Source organism: Brachypodium distachyon, chromosome 4 (genome assembly GCF_000005505.3).
Source record: "Brachypodium distachyon strain Bd21 chromosome 4, Brachypodium_distachyon_v3.0, whole genome shotgun sequence".
NCBI classification, from domain to species: Eukaryota; Viridiplantae; Streptophyta; class Magnoliopsida; order Poales; family Poaceae; genus Brachypodium; species Brachypodium distachyon.
Genome location: NC_016134.3, coordinates 38,064,955 through 38,087,202, shown reverse-complemented (window position 1 = coordinate 38,087,202; position 22,248 = coordinate 38,064,955). Strand labels below are relative to the sequence as shown.

The following is a 22,248-nucleotide window of genomic DNA, read 5'->3' as shown; positions in this document are numbered from 1 at the left end:
ACGAGAAGCCTCCCATAATCTGCCTGTCCCTTCCTCCAAATCGATTAATCAATTTCTTTGATCAGCGGTTTGATAAAGGGATAAATGAATTGATTGTACTTGTACTCATGGTTTGGCTGGTTCGATCTGTAGGCGTGTCGGAGGTGCCTGGTGCGACTAGAGGTGCAACTTCGTGATCTTCAGGATACCCTTTGATTATACCTAGGCAAACCGCGGGTTCGGGCCGGGCTTCATAAAAGCCTGACGGTCAAATCTGAAGCCCGGTTCCGGCCTGGCCGAAACACCAAAAATAGGCCATTTAAACATTAAAATAATTATTTTTGAAACAAATAAATAATTTTTTATATCTATTTTTCCTAAAAAAAAATACCCGTTTTTAGTCATTTCAAGCTTTTTTCGGACTTTTGGGCCGGGCTTGGGACTGGAAAGGGAGGCCTGAGCCCTGCTCGGGACGTCGGGCTTCGGGCCGTGCCGGTCGGGCCAGGCAACCCATGCCCAGGCATACCTTTGACCCTCCTTAGTTCAACAAAATGAACTAAAGTTTTAAAATGACACAACTTTTTGAAAACTAGTTCATTTGTTTGAACTAAGGAGGGTCAAAAGGTACCCTGAGGGTCACCATGTTGCACCTCTGGGTGCGGCCATGCTGATGGTGACGCTAGCTCAGGTCGCAGTGGCAGCAGCAAGCAGCAGTGCGCCGCTTGGCACCTCGAACCGCATGGCCGCAACCTCCTCGTACCCGACCTCCACCGACGCCACAAGCATACACGGCATCTACTAGAAATGGTTATGCAAATACGCCTCAATTTCTTGCTCCCTATCGTGGTACTAGGTATCACTTAAATGAACAAGGAAGAGCACGTCAAAAGCCACAGAATCACAAGGAACTATTCAATCTCCGACATGCTCAACTTTAGAATCATATTGAGAGAATTATTGGCATATAGAAAATGAGATTTCCTATACTGAAAGTTGCTTCGCATCTCCCAAAAGAAAAACAGATTGACATATCTGTGGCTTGTGCAGTTCTACATAACTTCATACGCATACACAATGGAGATATGATAAGAAAACTTCCCTGTTATCTTTTGGTTGGAAGATATCTGACGCCAACAAAATATCACTCACTTCTAGACCATCTAACCCTTCAAGAGTTATAATACACTTGTTAATGCTGTAGGGATCCTCTGCTTTCTTCTCCTCAATAGAAGCTTTCTTCTCCTCGATAGCTGCAAATCGGTCTATTTCTTTCCGCTTCAGCTTTAGGTATCTCTCATGAAATCCCTCGGGAGGTTCAGTAGTACTTCTCTTTTGTTTTTTTGCACGTCTGCTGCTAGGCTTCTCAGTACGTGCTTGTGCGGAGCTTGGTGTGGATTTCATTTGTTGAAAAGGTGTTGATGAACGCTAGGCAGCATCCGCAATGAAATCCTCGGTCTCTTCCTCAATAGAAAAATGCATACCATATTCTCCGGCACCTTGTAAAGTAGGTGATGGAGACTGATAAGCATCAGGCTGTTCATCAACAGAAATCACCACATTATTTGCCCTGCTTGCATAATAGTCCATACCACGACGAGTCCTTCCTTCAGCATGACGGCCTACATATATGTTCAATAAAAATTAGATTGGCATCAAGAAAAACATGACTAAAGCATGCTGAAAAAACACAAAGCTATAAGGATATTTCGCTAACCATCGTAGAGTGGAACCAATTCATCATAGTATGGGAAAGACTTGTCTCGCCATTGGAGGGCATCCTTGCTGTTCTTGCGAGCAGCAAATGTGGCCCAAATATCTGCTGGTGCATCTACCATCATTCTCACGCTATCCCATCCAGAACCACTTTCAGCTAACAAGTCTTTTACACTTCGATAATCTTTTTTTAAATCCTGCTCCTTTTGCTTGATTTGGTTAACAGTGAATGACACAACAAACTTGGTATTCAATTGAGAAGTAATACTTGTCCATGCTTCCTTACTCCATGCATTTTGGTTTCGAAAACCAGGCACATCATGATCTTTCAAGAGTTGAATAAGAAATAGCTTCATTTGGTGACTCCATTTAGCTCTAGGACAAGGCCTTACGGTACCTAAAGCAGGTAGAAACTTGCTCAATTTCAACTATGTTAGTCCTTCTAAGGAAGTAGGAGAACACGCTAATCCAATTTATTTAAAACTGGAGCAATACCTATATATTATGCGCTTCGTCTGCAGTACCAAATTACTAATGCAAGAAATTTAACCCTTCAAGAGTAATACCTATTTGTTGAAAAGGCTGAGAAGTCACACGATCAGCTTCAAAATCGCTTAGTCCCTGCGATTGTGAACGATGGCCTTGTTGCTCATAGCTCCGGTGATTACCATTCTGTAATAAGACAACAGTATTATTGCAACCAAAATAATCACCACAACTGATTGCTAATATTCTTCATCTGCACCTAAGCATCACACATTGGTGTTGCAAATTAATTACTGCTACGTAGGAGCACGTTAGTACACTGGCCAGATTAATCTCATTCAGTCATTCAGAGATGACTAGGACACACAGTAGATGGAGATTGATTGGTTCCGGCTTGAGAAAGATTACTTGGTGTACTGGTTATACCTTCGGAATTGTCATCTGGTTGTATTTAACATCTCCTAATTATTGTCCAAAGCCAACTAATCATCTGGTTGTATTTAACAAAGAAAAACTCTGCTATTAATCTCCTAAGGGGACTGAAACCACAAAATTGATGAATCAGATCGACTGATCTCTGAACACCTGACATACCTGCAAAGAGGAACAAATGGCCATGCTGTAGGGACGACCTGGAGTAGCCGGAGAAGACGAGATGGCCGAGCCTCGCCGTAGTGACGCGGGCGGAGAAGACGAGATGGGCGAGGGGAGAAACCAGCAGACGGGATCTGGTGGCTATCGTCGGTCGCTGCTCCCCTTCTAGACGAGGCAGAGTGCCTCCCTTTTTTTCCCCTTTTATTTGCCCTCGCAAAAGATCCAGATATATTACTTTTGCCGCGAGAGTTGGCACGAGAGTAGCGCACGCGGGGCACTTCGTGCAGTCGTTCCGTGCCAGGAATTTTTACATGCGGTCGGACTTCATGTTGAGATTCCGCTGGAAATAGGCTCAGGAATCGGTTTTCCTAAGGAACTCGGTATCACTGATCCTGTGAACAGAATGCCACATACAGGAAAATATCCTCCGGTTCAGAATCCCATAAGAATCCCACAAATTTCCTGCAAACCGAAGGAGGCCTCAGCTAGTGTTTTGCACAAAAATGTTCCCAATAAGTGGTGGAATGTGCAATTTCCTCCTCGTGCATTAGCCATGTAAGGAGTTTAGTTGACAAGTCCTATTCCAGGACACACCCTTAGCTCGTTTGGCACCCATCATTTGGGCTTAGAATTCTGAAATTCATTTTGAATTTCAGAAACGAACTTACTTGGTTGGCACAGAATTTGCCACATGAATTCAATCTCAAATTCCACGAATTGCACTATAACTAACCCCAATTTCTTTCAAAAAACATCATTTCTTTGGAATTGTCTTTTACTCTCCAAATCCATGTGGTAGACAAACATGATTTTTGAAAGAGATTCAAATCCAACGAAATGAAACGCTATCAAAAATTAGATGTCTGGTAGAAATGAAACGATGGTTACCAAACGTACTCTTAAGGTGTTCCAACTCCCAAGGACCATTTCTTCCCTCAAAACCAGTTAAGGTCCCGTTTGGAACGTAGGAATAGAAAATACAAAAATAGGAAAAAACACAGGAATAGGAAAGAAATTCACATGTAAAACAGAGCATTGAAAACTACAGGAAAAAATGACAACAACATGTTTGGAATACAGGAATGGATAAAAACATAGGATTCTTTTCCAAAACTATTTGTCAGCTGTGTTAAAAAACGAAATATATAAATGGCCACATGTCAGACATGATGAAGATTCCGCGTATTTATGAAGATAGGATGGCCGCAGCCACCGGCATGCCACTCCGAGCACACGGATCCACCTGAACGGTTGGACCTGCAGCTCTTTTTCTTGGCGGCAAGACGATGTGTTGGATTCGGTGGCAAAGACGTGCATTTCTTCAGAACGCAGCCAGTGGGCGGCTCTCCAAGCTGTGTTCGTCCGGCTTGATGCAAAGGAAAGAGAAAAAGAGGTCAGACCGGATGTTTTGGTCCCTGTGGAATTCCTCCATTTTGCAGGCTTGCTACAGTGTTCCTCCAAAATCCCTTTGCTCCATTCCTGTGTTCCAAACGCACAAACAGTGCCTATTCGTTTTTCCTGTGGAAATCCCATGAACCAAATGGGGCCTAAGCCTGACGGACAAGGGACATTTTCTCATGGAGCAGATGGGCAGGAACAGATATGATGACTTTTATTTTTGTCACGCAGTGGTTGGAGTTGGGTAGCGATCGCGCAGGTTTCTGTCTACGTCCCTACGAGCACGTACGTACAGAGGCCGACGCCACGCAGGGAGCCAGGGAGACGCGACGAGGCCCCTGCCCCTGCGGGCGCGTGATATGTGCGAAATCGGCCCAATTTGAGAGACGATATTTTTTATTTAATTTTTGTTTCCTAAAATACTTTTTTTTTTGAGAGGACCAAAGAAGAAAAATTTAGACCAAAGCCCAGACGACAGCCCAAAAGGCTGTCTTTACAAGTTACGACGCCGCCGGAGCCTCTTGACCGGCCCAATCCAGAAGCATAGCTCGCCTCGCCTGCACGCACGCCTCGCTCGCTTCCCACCGGATCCAACTTCTCAGCTCGGCAGTCAGTACGCACGGCACAGTGACACACTGACACTCCTCCAGAAACCTCGCCACCCTCTGTCTCGCTCGAGAAAGCAAGCAAGTTGGAAATCTCCGATGGCTCCCTCCGCGTTCTCTGCCGGCAACGCGCTCGCGCGTCTCCCTCGCCGCCTGGCGCCCAACTTCATGCGAAAGCAAGGTACGCTTCCACACTCACTTCGGATCCACGCGAAAATGCTAGCAGAGCTAAAACCCTAGTTTTGCTCAAGGTTCTGGCCGCGCCGCCGGAGCTTTTTCGCTGGCCGTGCGTGCGGCGAAGGACTCGGACAACTTCAGAAGCCTTGTCTCCGAGAAGCTTGCGGAGCCGGTGCCGGCGAAGCGGGAGGGGTGGGATGGTTTTCCTCGGGAGGTGAGTAATGGGGAGGAAGAGGCGCAAATGCCGGGCGAACCGGCTCCGTGGAGTGTTCTCAACCAGATCGGCGTCGAGGTGAGCGCCTGAATCTGCCTGTTTGTTGTATTCCAGATTTGAACGAATGATTTATGTGCAAGGACCAGGGATTCTGTCTTGACTAAGGTTCCACTGTTAAGATGTCTGTGTGATGAATGGCAAGCTATAGCTGATTTGCTCCACACTTAGAAAAACAGCAAGTCACCATTGCCATCTTTAGGTTGTGACGGTGAATTTGTTGGAGTTTGTTACTCCCTCCGTCCCATAATAAGTGCTGAAATATTACATGTATCTAGATGTATTTTAGTATATAGATATGCCAATTTTTAGATAAATTTGAGTCACTTAATATGGGACGGAGGGAGTATTTAGTTATACTAGTTGGTACTGGATGGAAACTACTTCTCTTCCTGAAGTGGATGCTTAGTGAGTGACGGTCGTTTTTAGTGTTTGAGAAAGGAAGGATTGCAACCTAAGGAAAATTCCTTTACATGCCCTTGTATCATTGGACTGCTTCAAGAAGATATCTTATTATACAAATTTTGTTCCAAGTTTTCTAGGAAACTGAACATGAGGTCTAACCTCCTGGAAAATTTCCTCTGAGAGTTCCAACCTTCCAATGCATTTTCTCTCCCTTTTTCTCTAATTAAAGTTAAGTAGCACGTAATCTCAAAATTCATGTGTTTTCCTGTGCAACACACGAACACCGCTTCGAAGCAATTATTGTAGTATGCAATGTGCCATGACATTCCAATCCCGCATTTTTCTTATTCCTGCCTTTTGTATTCCTGCGTCCCAAAGAGGCCCTTTCATAAGCAATAGTTTGATATTGTGCTGTAAATGGTTGACATTTGGGAAAAATTAGTTACCGTGTTCACTGCCAATGTCTACCCCCCTTGAAGTGGTTACAACTGAGTTCCATGTGATTTATTTATCATAGGAACAACTACGCATATAGCCAAAGGGAAACTATCAGTTGTATATATCTCGAAATGAAAACGCCTTTTGAGACACTGCAAGTGATTCAGAGAAAGTTCTTGGAAGAACAATGAGCATACTGCAATAACTTACATATTGAATGCAGTATTTCTGATAATTTGATCACATCATAGTTCCTTTATGCTTACACTCAGGTACTTTTTGGAGCATGCAAATGGAAAATGTACTGGTATTTTCAGTTCATACATATTGCAATTCTTACAAATGAGTTGAACAATTATTGTTTACATTTTGCATAGTAAGGTTGTTTTCTGATTCGCTATGTCCAATATTATATTTGGAAGTTTTTTATCACCTTAAACTCCATTTAATTGCTCTCATGGCAGCTCTTACTGTCATAACTTCTTTTTTATGAAAGGCTTATGTATGCTTCTTAAGAGTACATCCCGCCCAATGGTTATAATAATGCATTTTTAGTGGCTTATCTCTGTGAACAATTCTGTTTGTAGTTGGACTCTGACAGTTCATATACCGCTCTAGTCTATGGGACCTCTGCCCTTGTTGCTGTTTGGATATCATCAATAGTGGTTTCTGCACTTGATTCAGTCCCTGTGGTACGTCTCTCTTTTTATCTCTCCCCACCTTTCTTCCCTCCTTCCTGCTCCCATGCACTCGATAATGGACATCAGTAGATTATAGTGGCAAGTTTGGTACACATCCAACACATTTTGAACCTTCCAACCATGTATGCACAGATATCAATTGGAACAAGTAAATTACAATTTTACAATTAGTAAATTTGGTTTTCAAAAACACTTGTGTCTATACTTGTGATACTTGAAATATCATGATATAAAGAGAAGGCAAAGAATGATCGATTATAAGTTTATTTTGGAGAGGCTATAGATTTAATCAGTTGGATTATTTCATAGTTCATTTGATGATAACATTGGGCAGTGCAAAACATGCTGATTCTTCCATATTTGACTGCTAATGGACAAGAAAACAGCAATTGGTCTGTGACTGCTGAATCTTAGTAAAACAACCTGGTCACACTCACCAATCTTACTAGCCATAGAAATATGTTTATTTAAAGCAAGTTTAGAAATACCAGAAATGCATATGGACATCTGTGAATTTTGCCTAATTGATGATCGTGCATGACCAGGTTCCTCAGGTGATGGAAGTTGTTGGCCTGGGCTTCACAGTTTGGTTCACCTCACGATATCTGATATTTAAGGTGATTATTTGTAGCCTGTTTGAATTCTGAACTTCTAAATACCCATGTCTAGTACTGATATTTCTACCGTTTATGATTCAGGAAAACAGGGATGAGTTGATCACGAGAATTGGCTCCATCAAGAAGCAGGTACTTGGGTCTCGTGACGAATGAGCAATTTTTGGGCACTCTGTTGACGGAGTAGTTGTACTGAAGAAACATCACAGCGAATCATGGATGTTTTTTGTGAAGAGATAAACTGGTATCACATCCTGTCCTTCTTTTTTCTCAAGGGAAATGTTCTGAATAATCAATATCTTATCTCAAGCTTTCCTTCAAAATCTGGTTGTTTCTAATAGTTTAGTCACTGTGTCATCGGATTGTTGTACTTTTATGTGGTTTCCGTTGAAAACCAAGGGTAGGGGCTGCGCCATGCTGCTTTGCAGAATTCTTTGGATGGCATGCGACCTGCTAGGACGGCAATCATTCTAAAGTAATGGTTCATGACCATATACAGCTGCGTTAGGTGGCTGCATGCAGTCTCTGTCAAAGGGTTCCGATGGCGATCAGAGTTCTTTAACTTAATTGAAGTATAGATTCCTCTGATGTGACTTGTTTTCTGTGTCCTACGTTTTTCTGAAGGCATGTTGGTCGTTATTGAAAAATAAGAATCGCCACCCTAACCAATCAATTCTTTTCTTTCTGGAGTTCAATGAAAGCTATATGATTCCTCTGAAGGGAAAATACATTTTTTTCGCGCCCTTATGAGAAATCGGAACTGGGAAATATTATTCCTCTGAAGGGAAAAGTTTTACTGGTTTTCTTTGTGGCCTCTATTTTCCATAACAATTTCTTCCATTGTTTGTCGATTTCGTGTTTGGCTTTAGAGGATTAAAAAGATGAGGTCAACCTAGAGCGCAATTCCTTCTCAAAAAAGAAAAAAAAAACACTAGAGCCCAAAGACTAGTTGCTCAGTGCCAGGCATTTTGAATACTGACGCAATCAGAGCAGGAAGGAGGCAATCGCTTTCCTAAAAGGCTAAAACTAAACGCTTAGTTGGCCTTTAGCCTCTCGCAGTCGGAAGGAGGCAAATCGCTTTCCTTTAGTTAAACGGCCATTGCTGATTGCTCCCTTGGGGACACACGATATCGAAACGGCCATTACGTTGAGCATGAGGCAGTGATCGATTTGGGGTTTCTTGCCCTGTTTGTTGGGCGAGACGTTCATTGGAGCGTAACCAGGAATGATGGCAGCATAGGTTCGTCCTCATTAATCTATTGACAGAACTGTATGAACGATACTCCAACAAGAGAATTGTACTCGAATATGCAATTCGCAGGGACCTTGCAGATCTTGATCTGTTTCTCAAGATAAGTGTTGTAATATTTGCACTTCGGAAAGTACTTAATTCTTTTTCAACAAAAGCAGCAACTTCGGCTAAATCTGCGGTGCATTGATACGCGTGCAACACAAGTGGCATCAAGATCACGACCCTCCTCGAAAGGATACCAATACGGTGGAATACAAGTACTCCAGCATCAATATCGCGATCCTCACATACTGTAGTAAAATTCCTTTCTCTGTCAGCTCCTTGCGAGGGGTCACGATCCACGCTAGAAAGACCAACGAATTCACAGAAACGTAGGACAAAACTTCAAAAGGCCGAATCGGAGAAAAGAACATACTCCGCAGCAAAATTTCTGAGTTCTGACTGATGTAGTGATGCACGGACGTAAATTGGCACGCAAATATCCCAGCTCGTCGTCCAGGCGCGTTATGAGGCCCCCAGCCCATCCTCTTCGGTCTTCACACAAAGATCTCGGGTCCCCAAAGCCGTCACTTCCGAGGCTCTCGCCGTCCGTCTTCCGCCGTTCAGATCTTTCCGCGCCCGGCCGGCGACAGCGTTCCTCTCACACGTGCCGCCGCGCGTCGTTCATCCCACGTGGAGGCTGGCATGTGGGCCCTGCATACGTCCGGCGGCCCCGGTGACGTTTTCTAATCTCGCCCTGCGTCTTCGTCTTCCCCCAGATAAAGCCAAACCCAGCGAGGCGCCGAGAGGCCACCAACTCCTCGTGGACTCCAAAACTAAACCCTCCCCCACCTCTCTCTCATCGGAGCCTCGGAGCTCTGCTGCGAGTTGGGTTCCCGTGAGCCCGTGACCAGCCCACCGCGCGACGTGCCACGACTCCGGCGGCGATGGCGTCCATCTCCGGCGCGGCGGCGCCGCCCTCCTCCTCCGCGTGCCGGCTCCGGCTCCGGAGGCAGCTCCTCATGCGCCCCTCCCACCTCCGCCTCCGCGCCCCCCATTCCATCGCGGACCTCTCTCGCTCCTCCTCCTCCTCATCCTCCAACTCGTCCCAATCCTCCCACGCCCCCGCCCCGCCGCTCGCCACCAAGTCGCGGGGCCAGGTCGGCCACGGCGGCGCCGCGGTCGAGAAGGATCCGATCAAGCTGTGGGAGCGGTACGTGGAGTGGCTGTACCAGCACAAGGAGCTAGGCCTGTTCGTCGATGTCAGCCGGATGGGGTTCACGGACGAGTTCCTCGAGCGGATGGAGCCGCTGATGCAGCGGGCATTCGTGGCCATGGGGGAGCTCGAGAAGGGCGCCATCGCCAACCCCGACGAGGGGCGCATGGTGGGCCACTACTGGCTCCGCGACCCCGGCCTCGCCCCCAATTCATTCCTCCGCACCAAGATCGAGAAGACCCTCGACCACATCCTCGCTTTCTCCCACGACATCGTCTCTGGCAAGGTTAGCAGATTTGATTAAAAAAAAACCATTATTGCTACTCATTCTGGATCGGGTATAATATTCTCGCAGTGCTACCCTTCGATGTTAATAACTCCGCTATGATAAAGTTTTCTTGGGATATTGGAGGCTTATAGCCGGCCAGAGAAAGATTGCCAGCGGTAGCCTGCTTTAGTTTCCCGACAAAACACCTCGGAGCATTTTTCCTTTTTAGGAAACTAGACTACGCAAACAAGTTGACTGCACATGTGTTTTGTTGTGTATTTGTGCAGTGTAGTATAAAATGCTGGATGTGCGAAAGTCTAGATTGGATAAAATATCTGGGTTTGTAATACAACATCACTTCTCTTCAGTAGTTCAGTATTTATAGCTCTGCCATGATAAAGGTTAATTTCGGGGGTGAGTTGAGGCAATGCAGTTGCTTATAGTCAGTCAGTCAGAGAAAGAGTGCCTGTGGTAGTCAGCTTAAGTTGTCTAACAAAGCACCTGGAACCATTAGGCCTAGTTCGGTTAGCGGAACACCGGTAGGGATTGGTAGGGATTGTTGGGATTTTAGTTCAGATCCCTGCCAATCCTCTTCAATCCCCCCAGGGATGGGTAGAACCGAACGGGGCCTTAGTGGACGAGATTATAAGATACATGTTTTTTTTGTATAACTCTTTTGTTGGGATATGCCATTGTGAGGAAGGTTAGAGCATTTGTGTGTAACCATGCTCTATCATAGTAATAAACACACACACACACACAGTTTGGTGATTGGCATGAATCATTTTAGGGAATATGCATTATACAAGAGATTATGCTGATTAAGTTCACAATACAGGCTTGTGCTGTCTTCATTTTTAACCAATAGTTCTTATAACACAATTTTGCTGTAAATGCAGATTAAACCTCCGTCGTCTCAGGCCGGACGTTTTACTCAAATACTCTCTATAGGAATTGGAGGATCATCTTTGGGGCCTCAATTTGTTTCGGAGGCACTTGCACCTGATAACCCCCCATTGAAGGTATGCCCCAAATTCTGTAATCTGGCAATATACATTGATTGCTTTTGTATATTCTGTAGAGTTTGGTGTGTTTCATGCACCTATAACTTTACCTCTTATTATTCTGGTTGATATCAGATAAGATTTATTGACAACACTGATCCTGCTGGAATCGATCATCAAATTGCTCAACTAGGGCAAGAACTTGAATCTACTCTTGTAATTGTAATTTCTAAGGTACATACTGTTCCTATTTATCCTTATTATGTCCCTTTTTTTCCCAATTGCTGTTAGATACTTGTTTGCATTACATGTTTTCTCTATGTCCAGAGTGGTGGTACACCTGAAACCCGAAATGGTCTCCTAGAAGTACAAAAGGCCTTCCGAGATGCTGGACTGGAATTCTCGAAACAGGTTTTGACCTCAGGTTCTTTTTTTCCTTCTTGCATGGATTTATCTACTTAGATGGCAAATACTGTATGTTGGGATAATCCATAACTACAACCAGTGAATGTTACTCTTGATTCTTAGTTTACTATAGACTAGCTAAATGTTCGTGCTCTGCTACGAAATTAAAAATTTGTGTTATGCATGAGTTCTTAAATATGTGTCGCTCATATTTTTTAAAATTTCTGATAAATAAGAATTATGTTAAAATATTATTTTTGAAATATAAAATTATGTTGAAGTCATGAAAACCAATTAGGCATAGTCAAAAGACCGTGATACATATAGAATGAGTGGCAATAGATGATTACGTAGCCATTTAGGATAGTCTTGTTGGAGTGAACTCGCGACCACCAACTAGGATCTTTATAAGTGTAAAGATACTGATGCAATAGTACAAGAGATGTGAGCTACACTGAAATGATGTTGTCTCATATTTCATGTACATACTAGTGACAAGGATATCATATTGGTGAACATGCCTTGATCCAGTTCTGTGGTACTTATAATAATTTAGGTGTATTGTGTAACTCAACTTAGAAAAAAAAAAGACATTGTTTCATTCTTTTTGTGGACTCTATGTATCAATAAAGAATTTTGTGTTCATTGCCGTTGCTCAACAAAGGATGTTCGAAAGAAGTTCACAGGAAATTTTCCTATGATGCTCTTTGGATTGTAGGATTGGCATTGAGAATTCCTATAGGAATGTTTCCTTTCCTTCATGTTTTGGAGGATTCAAAACATTTGCTCAAACCTTGTGTTTTTACTAACTTTGAGAACTTCAGTGCAACATGTGTCTTTATTTTTCCTCTTCTCTCTTTCTTGAAAAAAACTTTCGTGTGAAATTCCCTTGAAGAATCCAAACAGCTGTATTGTACAATTTCTGTGTTTTAGATCCCTGTAGGAATCCACACAACATGGCATCCAATTCCTGTGTTTTTCCTACCCTATGTTCCAAACGGGCCCTCATCGTTATGATATGGTGGTTGTTTGTTTTGCACGATCATTTTGCAATGACTATGGGCATCCAATTACTGTCTTCAGAAATTGTATGATTATCTTGTGCACAGTTCCGCATTGGTTTAAAACAGGCTCATTATGTGATGGAACAAAGTATCTTGCAGGGTGTTGCGATTACTCAAGAAAATTCATTATTGGATAACACTGCCAGAATAGAGGGATGGTTAGATCGATTTCCTATGTTTGACTGGGTTGGTGGTAGAACATCAGAATTGTCAGCTGTTGGTTTACTTCCAGCTGCATTACAGGTCAGTGTCTTACCATTTTCCTGTGTTCAAGAGAAATGAACAAGATTAACATGACAGCGGTTGTTAACACTTGTCAGGGTATCGATGTCAAGGAAATGCTAGTTGGTGCAGCACTAATGGATGAGGAAACCAGGAACACCGTGGTACGATGATATTTTAGATGTACATATTATGGAGTTTGGTACCCCCTCTGACCCATATTACTTGTCTCAAATTTGCCCAAATATGGATGTATCTATGTTTAAAAAGCGTCTAGATACATGTAATATTTCGACAAGTATATGGGTCGGAGGGAGTAATATATTTTGACAACGGAGAATGTATCTAATGCTGTTTTGTACTCCAGGTTAAGGAAAATCCAGCAGCCTTACTTGCATTGTGTTGGTATTGGGGTTCAGAAGGAATAGGCAGTAAGGTTTGCAGCTTCATTGGTTACAACTTCTGTGGAGGTTTCTGATTTCAGTATTTTTCTCACTACTTACTCTACCTCTGCTACAGGATATGGTTGTACTTCCTTACAAGGATAGTCTGCTACTTTTGAGTAGATATTTGCAACAACTTGTCATGGAATCTCTTGGGAAAGAATTTGACCTTGACGGCAACCGGGTATGCATTCTTGCTCCTATTCTAGTCCCTGCACTTGATGTTATTTTTTCTTTTTAGAGAAAAGGCTTTTTCAGCCCAGCTTTATTAGAAAGCCTAGAGGTTCAGCTGGGGATACCAGCAATACAAGCATTCACCACCAACATCCAACACCCACAAAAGATAACAGTTTGTACCCTACAAGCCAGGAACAGTTTAACAAAGCCAAACACTGTGATAACAAATTAGCCCACCCCTGCGCGAGCTACACTACTGGCCATGCCTTGTGTCGATCTCTCAATCATCCCCAAGACTCCATCCATCATCGCCTTCTGATTTTCAGTAAGAAGAGCTCTCCAATGTATAAGTGACGCCCGCACCTGGAACACCACCTGCACAGGAGAAGCACAGACTTTTTTATTGAACACCAAATTTAATTAGACTTCGACTTGCCATTTTTGTGTTCAGTAGTGTGTAGTGTGTACTTTTGAGTAGATTTTTTATGTCATTAAACGTAGAAATTTCCATCGGCAGGTTAATCAAGGTCTAACTGTATATGGTAATAAAGGAAGCACAGACCAACATGCGTAAGTTTATGGTTACTTTTCTGCAGTACTTGCTGTGGTTAAATTGTAACCTTTAATGAATCATGTCTGGTTACAGATACATTCAACAGCTGAGAGAAGGGGTGCACAACTTCTTTGTCACTTTTATTGAGGTTTTGCGCGATAGGCCTCCCGGTCATGATTGGGAGCTCGAACCTGGAGTTACATGTGGTGACTACTTATTTGGGATGTTGCAGGTTTGTCTTCAGAGTTCAGATTGTAAGATATATAATTAAGCTAATTTGTCTACCAGTATGAGGATTAAGGACAGAGGAAACCTGTACTTTGCAGGGTACACGTTCTGCTCTTTATGCTAATGACCGTGAATCCATCTCCGTTACTGTGCAAGAAGTAACTCCTAGAGCTGTTGGAGCACTGGTTGCTCTTTATGAACGTGCTGTTGGGATTTACGCTTCTTTAGTAAACATCAATGCCTATCATCAGCCTGGTACTCTCCTCAAGATGTGCTAATGTTGCTCAACATCCTTAACTTGTTATTCTTATACCGATCATCTATTTGCTGTCCAGGTGTTGAGGCTGGAAAAAAGGCAGCAGGAGAGGTATTGGCACTTCAGAAAAGGGTGCTGACTGTTCTGAATGAGGCCAGGCATGAAATCTTAATTTGCATTTTGTTTACTTATTGTGCACAAGTACTTTGGGCAACTTGTAGCTGCAATTCTTAAAAACATGTCCCGTAATACGCACCCTTCTATTACCTGGAGGATGCCTTTAGGAAATTACATATGTTTTAAATAATCTAATTTCAGGAATTGTTTGTGGATTATAGTTGACTGGTAGTTTGTCTTGTACTTATATGCCGGGCAGACAAGTCACCTGATAGAAAGCCTGCTGTTTGAAATTTTGCTGACCTTGAAACTTTGGCATGTTTATTGTCCCTTAGGGCTTGTCTGGTTCATGACTATCATTTCCACAACTAACTTTAGGAAAATTTTGGCTGCCACAAAAACTTTGGTGGACAAAATGGCTGCCACAAGCGTAGCAAAAATTGACAAGAAAATGACCATATGACCAAGGTGTTGTGCATGAGGGCAACCTTAGGCTACAAACCAACTTTGCCAACTTATTTTTCTGCCAAAGTTGCCTAAGGCCATCAGAATCTATCTACACTTTTCTGAGTCGAGGACCTGTGGGACTTGGCTGGCAGAAAGGTATCTCATCACAAGTGTGTATGTGAACCAAACTGCTACCTAACTAAAAAGTTAAACTTGCCTAGCTCGCAGTCGTCTTTTGCACTTTTTTTACTCTCTGACAAGCACTTCTTACTGATCAACTATAATGCTTCTATTTTAGCTACACAAACCCAGATTATCAACAAACTACTGAAAAGTGAAAACATGAAATATGTTTGCATTTTATTGCCCTGTTGATTTATCTCATGAATGTTCTCTCGCGAGGTACTTAGGATTCCTGTTGGTTAACATTTGCTTGTTGTCTTCCAGCTGCAAAGACCCTGCTGAACCATTGACCCTGGAAGAAATAGCAGATCGATGCCACTGCCCTGAGGATGTAATCTTCACCTTTGCCTTAACATGCTTTCTGTTTTTGTCATCTATGTTTTTTCTTTTTCTTAACTTGTGCTTTGTACTTTTTATTTGCACCAGATCGAGATGATATACAAAATTATTCAGCACATGGCAGCCAACGATAGAGCGCTTATAGCAGAAGGCAGCTGCGGTTCTCCTCGAAGCGTCAAGGTTTATCTTGGAGAATGCAATGTAGACGACATATGATTGCCACCAAGATTTTTGGGGTTTGGATCTGTGTAGAATTGGGTGGACACCTGGAATAAAAAGGAACAATAGCAAAGGCTGGGGCATGCATATTCCAAATGTGCCGCTAGTTTGCTTCTGATGGCATCATTGCCACTATCTTGTGTTTTAGGGTACAGGATTTTCTGTTTCAATTGCCACCAAATTACAAACAAGGGAGGATACCCGGCATACATTACTTCCTTCAAAGTTTTTTTTGCCATCGATACACTCTGTTTAATCTCAATTCTGATATACACATGCCAGCTCAGAGTTTGCATTCAATTGAGCGTAATTTTATTTTTGCCATGAAGCCAATTTATTCAAAACAATCATATTTACAGTTGCAGTGTACAAAGTACAAACGCTGAGCTGAATAGTTGCGTCACGAGGGTTATTCTTGCACAGACACAAGTCATGGAAATAAATGTCATATTTACATGGGGAGTGTACAAATGCTAAGCGTAACAGTTGCTCACACATTCAATCGAATAGCCTCTTTACATCCTAACACCAATGCTATTTAAAAAAAAGGGGCTTCCAAGCATCCTTCTGCTAAACCTCAATTCTTTTAGCAGGAGTATTACAATTCAGAGATTTCGTAGCAATGTGCTGATCTTTACCTAAATAATTGGAAACACGATTGTAACAACAGTGCCAGTGCCAACGAGCACTCACAGAAACTTGGATACCACACGGCAGGATGTCCAGAAGGCTGTACTTGCTACCTTGAGAATTGCTTGATTATTGTAGATGCTGCAATATTGGAAAATGTGAACTACAATCAGATCACACAAGATATGTATACATGGAGTACCTAGGAGCGAAGACTAGTGGGTGTGTCTCCCACTATTTTGGAAGTGATCATTACATAATCAAGGAGTAAGATGAATTCTAAAGAGTAAAGACATAATTGACAGTACCTTGACTCTGCTTATGTGGTTTCTGAAACAAGGTTTGGATAGGAAACAAATTCGTAACATTTGGTAAACTCAACCTTAGTAAACAAAACATGTAGGCCGCGTAAACATTTTTTGACTAAGGGTGCCCCACCAAAATTTGACTAAGTTTTTTGTTTGCCCAAGATTTGACCAATGTTGGCAAGAAAAATTAACAGTTGGATAAGGAGCATTGGCTTGCTTGCCAAAATTTTGGCAACCATCCAAACAAGAGCCAAAATTTTGGTTATGGCCAAATGTTGGCACAACGTTTTAGTCATCAACCAAACAAACCCTAAGTTTAGAGCAGATCTTTGTGTAGGGAGAATCACACCGCAGGAAAATTCCATGTCCAAGGTTAATGGAATAACTTACCCAATAGCCGTGGCACCCCACGATGCAGCATTATAAATGACTTTTGTCCCATCCCATGCCTTTCGAAGTCTGCCTTTTCTCTTCTCAGCTGAAAATGTCTTCTTAAGGGCTGGTAGAAGAATGATCAGGCAGTTCAGCATCAAGATATTCATGTAAAAATGATTGAAGTGATCATTGATACGAGCAAAGAATAAGAGAAAAGACACCTTTCTGAAGTCGATCAGGAGACAATTCCTGCAGAACATGAAATGTTCATCAATCAGATATATGAACCACCTCTCAACATGAGAGAAATTACACTCTTAGTGCACGACAACAATCTAGACTCACAAACGAGATATTATAGAGAAGACCAGCACAACTACATCAAGTTCAAAATATGGTAACAGGGGGCATCTAATATTTAAGCGATTCTACATGAGATGGAAGGAAACCAAGATCATTCTAATATATAATTATCACATGAACAAATGTTAAAGCAAGTATGTTCAGTGCATCATGGCCAAGGCCCAAAGGAACAGGAATGAAGGTGACAAGGTGATGGATAGAATCAGAGCCTGCATAGAAATATTGAAACATTCCTACCTTGGCTTTTGTAAGTGTCAATAAGTATGTGGCCACGAAGAAAGCAATCCCATCAACTGCATCCTCTGGCTTAACAAGAATGTATCCGTTGTCGTCATTATCTTCCCACAAATCTACTGCCTTTATTATATCCCATGATGTATCCAGTTCAACTGTGGCAAAGGACAGTGAATGAACTTTTAGAGTATATGGCGACCTCAATTTTGGAAAGATTAAAACGAACAAGGGATGTGAAACACAACATAGAAGACAACTAATAGTTCATATCCACTGCATGAGTGACTGTAGCGGGACATATTTATGAAAATTTCTGCACAACCAGCATAGTAAGCTCGTTAAGTAGAAGCATACCTGCACCATTTTGGTATACAGACTTTTGAATTTCATCGATCTTTTGAACAAACTCAGGTGATTCAAACCTGGATTTAAGAGCATCAAACATCTGCAAGGTGAAAGCAAGTGGTCTAGAACATTAAGGTAGCAAAACGAAATACAATGAAACACTCCATGCTGTCCTTACTATAACTCAGGAGTGTTTTTTTCCTCAAGTCAGATGAGACTATTCTGCACATATTGTAAATGAAAATGTAATAATTTTATACAGTCTAAAATAAAAAAAACTCATTGCAGCTGCTACTCTGCTCTTCATCAATGGCTAACAATTCCTTTCATAGTTTGTAAATATCACAAAGAATTTTAGCCTAAATAATCGCATTCTATTCTTCCGACATCTTAGACACCGACACGTTTATTTTGGAGAACCTGCACACTGCATTTCATGATGACTACAAGAAATCATAATCTAAATACTACGTAGTAGTTATTCTAAAGTGCAATAGTATCGTCCGAACAACATATGCAAGTGACTGTGCTTTTAACAAAAACACAAGGAATGCCCAGCCCCAGCAGTGACCTGGCTCCAGAAATTGACAGGTTCCTAGTAGTCTGAGTTCACCAGTCAGGCAGTAACCACACCAAAGCACCAGAGACAATGTGATAATAGTAGTATTAAAACAGCCAGATTAGATAAATGGCTAAACCATCAAGTTCGTTCGAAAATACTCCAGCCTAACGTCAGCTTCGTTGAACTATCGCAATATGGCAAACAGTTACGGCCGGTAATGAATGCAATTAATGGCTTAATAGTCTCAATTAAAAAAAATCCCAAATCCTTCCGGCAGAACAAAATTTTTTGAGAGGGGAACTTCTCATTCGTACCTGGTCCGTCTCGTGATTGGAGTCACTCGCCAGCGACGGCGCCGAGTCTCTGTCACCGTCACCGCCGCCCTCGCTGTCCCCATACTCCGGCGCCTCGGTAGACACCTCGGAGAGAGAGTCCACGAGATCGGCGTCGCCCAGCCCGTCGAGCGTCCGCTTGAGCTCCTCTAGGAGCGACTCCAACCTCTGCCTCCGCAGCCTCACCTTCGGCGACCGCCGCGGCGCCGCCGCCGGCGAGGAGGTGGAGGGCGGCCCCATCTGAGAACCCTACCTACCGCCGCGCCGGATTAGGACTACCACGGTGTCTGTTCCCTGGGATTGCTTGGCTACATGGAAGGGGGAGACGTGGGTTCCCGTGTGATGATTGATTAATCGGAGGAGTTCTTTGCTGCTTTGGTTTCGTTTCCGATGGTAGTTCTGTACACACGCCTTGTGTTGTTTGCGGACGCGGAGGCGCGCCGGGTGACGTTGCTTGCACGATATATCGAGGGTTTACGTGACTGTTAAGTGGGCCAAGGCCTTCGACCCCGCGTGGCAGCGAAGCCGTCTGATCTGATATGTGCGTGTGTCACATCATTGCAGAAACATCAGACGGCTCAGGGTATCAACTTATACAAATAAGAAAATCCTTTTTTTTGCATTTTCCAAGGAACAAATAAGAAACTCTCAGCTGCTTAAAAAATGTACATGCACAAGAACACATTCTGAAAACCTCAGGAAAAAGGAACATATTCTAAGAAAAGTGTGGGGAAGCGAATCGAATAAAATGGATGGAGCAGAAGGGGCTGGGCTAGCACGCGCACGCGGCCCGGCAGCAGCTAGGTTTTCTACTTTCCACGAGTCCCACGACACCTAACCAACAGTACGGCCCAAAGCTGCTAGGTCCCCGGGATCCAGCCCACCACCCCACCTCCCCCTCCGCGGTGCGGCCGTCCATCTACCGCGCGCGGCCGCCTCCATCTCCGCCTCCGCCTCCCCCCACGAGCGCTGGGGCTTCCAGATTTCTATAGCCACATGACCCTCCGCACCGACGAATCACCAGAGACGGGGACATGGGTCTGAAGGGGTTCGTCGAGGGCGGCGCCGCCTCCGTCGTGGCCGGCTGCTCGACGCACCCGCTCGACCTCATCAAGGTACGCATGCAGCTGCAGGGCGAGGCGGCCCCGGCGGCGGCACCACCGATGCGCTTGGCGCTGGCGTTCCCACCCGGCGTGTCGCTGCAGGGGCAGGGCCAGCCGCCGCGCAAGCCCGGGCCCGTCGCCGTGGGGGCGCAGATCCTGCGCGCGGAGGGCCCCGCGGGGTTCCTCTCCGGGGTGTCCGCGACCGTGCTGCGGCAGGCGGTCTACTCCTCGACGTCCATGGGGCTCTACGACGCGATTAAGAAGAGGTGGGAGCGGGACGGCGGCGGCGGCGCTCTGCCGCTGCACCGGAAGATCGCGGCCGGGCTCGTCGCCGGCGGCGTCGGCGCGACCGTGGGCAACCCGGCGGACGTCGCCATGGTCCGGATGCAGGCGGACGGGCGGCTCCCGGCCGCCGAGCGGCGGAACTACCGGAGCGTCGCGCACGCCATCGGCCGGATCGCGCGCGACGAGGGCGTGCGCAGCCTCTGGCGCGGGTCGTCGCTCACGGTGAACCGCGCCATGATCGTCACGGCGTCGCAGCTGGCCACGTACGACCAGGCAAAGGAAGCCATCCTGGCCCGCCGTGGCCCGGCCGGCGACGGGCTGGCCACGCACGTGGCGGCCAGCTTCACGGCCGGGCTGGTGGCCGCGGCCGCGTCCAGCCCCGTCGACGTCGTCAAGACGAGGGTCATGAACATGAAGGTACAGCCGGGCGCCCCGCCGCCGTACGCGGGCGCGCTCGACTGCGCCATCAAGACCGTGCGGTCGGAGGGGGCGCTGGCGCTGTACAAGGGTTTCATCCCGACGATCACGCGGCAGGGGCCATTCACCGTCGTGCTCTTCGTCACGCTGGAGCAGGTTCGAAAGGTGCTCAAGGATTTTGACTTCTAATACACCGAGACTGGATTACCGTACGCCATTGGTAAAATTACAATCACCTTGTCTCCCGTCTATTGCAAGCTGTAGCTCAATTGTACTCTGATAAATTACTGTGGAAATTTTGATCTTTCTCCACCTATTGTTCTCTCTTGCTCAGTTTTCTCGGCCTTGCCATTTGCCAATTGTTTCGCTGATGAAGGCTAAACACCAACGTTTGTATTTTGGATCTGTAACAGAAAGCAGACAAACGAAGATGGGGGAGAAAATGACAAATCCCCAGGTTTCGCATTTAAATAGGACATGCAGTTGTTTTGTTCTCAAAAAAATAGGACAGTTGTTTCTCTTACACGCAATAGTGTCGGTACAGTTACAAATTGCCATTGCCTGAACGGCTGAACTGATTTTATCACCAGTCATGAACCATGCCCCAGGATTTTTCTAGCTTGCATCCAGCAGCCAACCTGAACCGTATGCATGGCCTGAGCGCCTGACGACATGAAGAACTGCAGTGCTGTTAGATCCAATGCTTAAACATACCAGCTGATAAAGCCCATGTTCCTTTTTCTTCTGCTTCTGACAGAACCATTACTAACTACCTTGTTTCCCCGGTACAAGACATAGATAAATAAATAGACGGATGGCCCAACTCAGTCAAGATTCCTACGGGCATGTGAAAATAAGTACGGAGTAGATCTGCAACATAAGACTAACCACAGCATCCGCGCTGTGGTCTAATTAAAATGTGGTTTGGTCCTTTGAAATGTTTCAATAAACGTGTCGTAGGAAAAAGCGAACCAACCTTGTTAGGTTGGAAAGCAGGAAATTGAAAGAATGGAATCGTTCTTTGATGTGGAGTTGTGGACCCTCTATAGAGCAAATGCGAAAGAGAAATCAATGCATTCTTTGTAGTCCCGTTACCAATTCAATGCTCCGGAATGAAGCGTGCTGCCATTCAAAGGCTACCTCACCTTTTCATTGCTACGACTTTGGGCTGGAGATGGTCAACCATATACCACTAGTAATTGTACTCCAACATACATTGACGTTCTTTTATTTATTTATTTTCTGAAAATTCCAACATCTTAGTAAACATTCAACAGTGTGCACGTCCATTACGATGTCACGCTAAATCTTGTCTAAAATGTCAAATATCATTTTCATATGTGCGCTATGATGATGCCCTGTGACGATTTGAAGCGTCATGTGTGTCTGTGTTAGATTACTCTCTAGAGATCGTAATAACTCTTTCCTACGCTTTGAAGCGTCATGTGTGTCTGTGTTAGATTACTCTCTAGAGATCGTAATAACTCTTTCCTTTAGCATGCGGAGTGACTAATTGGTGGACATCCGTGCGGAACCAAAGT

General features: G+C 44.4%; 4 protein-coding genes and 1 pseudogene across 4 annotated transcripts; 3 read left to right on the top strand and 2 right to left on the bottom strand.

Annotated features, from left to right (window-relative positions):
• Window positions 1-1,038: 1,038 nt before the first annotated feature.
• Window positions 1,039-1,817, bottom strand: LOC100835353 (annotated as a pseudogene).
• LOC100828540 (protein CURVATURE THYLAKOID 1D, chloroplastic) lies at window positions 1,581-7,875 on the top strand. Its single transcript, XM_014902705.2, has 5 exons — window positions 1,581-4,956; window positions 5,027-5,244; window positions 6,654-6,758; window positions 7,313-7,384; window positions 7,466-7,875. Exons 1-5 carry the CDS (start codon window positions 4,875-4,877, stop codon window positions 7,535-7,537), a joined length of 549 nt encoding a protein of 182 aa, XP_014758191.1. The 5' UTR covers window positions 1,581-4,874; the 3' UTR covers window positions 7,538-7,875.
• Window positions 7,876-9,192: 1,317 nt separating this feature from the next.
• On the top strand, window positions 9,193-16,053 carry LOC100828035 (glucose-6-phosphate isomerase 1, chloroplastic). Its single transcript, XM_003578208.4, has 14 exons — window positions 9,193-10,114; window positions 10,996-11,118; window positions 11,236-11,334; window positions 11,428-11,511; window positions 12,669-12,812; window positions 12,890-12,955; window positions 13,159-13,227; window positions 13,311-13,418; window positions 13,929-13,981; window positions 14,058-14,196; window positions 14,291-14,447; window positions 14,528-14,606; window positions 15,460-15,526; window positions 15,622-16,053. Exons 1-14 carry the CDS (start codon window positions 9,560-9,562, stop codon window positions 15,748-15,750), a joined length of 1,872 nt encoding a protein of 623 aa, XP_003578256.1. The 5' UTR covers window positions 9,193-9,559; the 3' UTR covers window positions 15,751-16,053.
• Window positions 16,054-16,086: 33 nt separating this feature from the next.
• Window positions 16,087-19,345, bottom strand: LOC100827724. Its single transcript, XM_003578207.4, has 6 exons — window positions 18,885-19,345; window positions 18,018-18,108; window positions 17,667-17,818; window positions 17,288-17,315; window positions 17,082-17,190; window positions 16,087-16,524 (listed from the first exon to the last, which is right to left on the bottom strand). The coding sequence occupies exons 1-6, from the start codon at window positions 19,140-19,142 to the stop codon at window positions 16,443-16,445; spliced, it is 720 nt and encodes a 239-aa protein (XP_003578255.1). The 5' UTR covers window positions 19,143-19,345; the 3' UTR covers window positions 16,087-16,442.
• A 194-nt stretch (window positions 19,346-19,539) lies between these two features.
• LOC100827424 (mitochondrial uncoupling protein 5) lies at window positions 19,540-21,178 on the top strand. The gene has a single exon (XM_003578206.4). The coding sequence runs from the start codon at window positions 19,937-19,939 to the stop codon at window positions 20,894-20,896; it is 960 nt and encodes a 319-aa protein (XP_003578254.1). The 5' UTR covers window positions 19,540-19,936; the 3' UTR covers window positions 20,897-21,178.
• The last annotated feature ends 1,070 nt before the right edge of the window (window positions 21,179-22,248 follow it).

What these genes read in the sequence shown, in the direction of transcription:
- LOC100828540 (XM_014902705.2), top strand. Translation starts at nt 4,875, where the DNA reads ATGGCTCCCTCCGCGTTCTCTGCCGGCAACGCGCTCGCGCGTCTCCCT. An exon ending in CAACTTCATGCGAAAGCAAG is followed by an intron (nt 4,957 to 5,026) that starts GTACGCTTCCAC and finishes GTTTTGCTCAAG; the next exon opens with GTTCTGGCCGCGCCGCCGGA. An exon ending in CACTTGATTCAGTCCCTGTG is followed by an intron (nt 6,759 to 7,312) that starts GTACGTCTCTCT and finishes GTGCATGACCAG; the next exon opens with GTTCCTCAGGTGATGGAAGT.
- LOC100827724 (XM_003578207.4), bottom strand. Translation starts at nt 19,142, where the DNA reads ATGGGGCCGCCCTCCACCTCCTCGCCGGCGGCGGCGCCGCGGCGGTCG. An exon ending in TGTATACCAAAATGGTGCAG is followed by an intron (nt 17,819 to 18,017) that starts GTATGCTTCTAC and finishes CCTTTGCCACAG; the next exon opens with TTGAACTGGATACATCATGG. An exon ending in TCCTGATCGACTTCAGAAAG is followed by an intron (nt 17,191 to 17,287) that starts GTGTCTTTTCTC and finishes TTCTTCTACCAG; the next exon opens with CCCTTAAGAAGACATTTTCA.
- LOC100828035 (XM_003578208.4), top strand. Translation starts at nt 9,560, where the DNA reads ATGGCGTCCATCTCCGGCGCGGCGGCGCCGCCCTCCTCCTCCGCGTGC. An exon ending in CTGATAACCCCCCATTGAAG is followed by an intron (nt 11,119 to 11,235) that starts GTATGCCCCAAA and finishes GGTTGATATCAG; the next exon opens with ATAAGATTTATTGACAACAC. An exon ending in CAATGCCTATCATCAGCCTG is followed by an intron (nt 14,448 to 14,527) that starts GTACTCTCCTCA and finishes TTTGCTGTCCAG; the next exon opens with GTGTTGAGGCTGGAAAAAAG.
- LOC100827424 (XM_003578206.4), top strand. Translation starts at nt 19,937, where the DNA reads ATGGGTCTGAAGGGGTTCGTCGAGGGCGGCGCCGCCTCCGTCGTGGCC.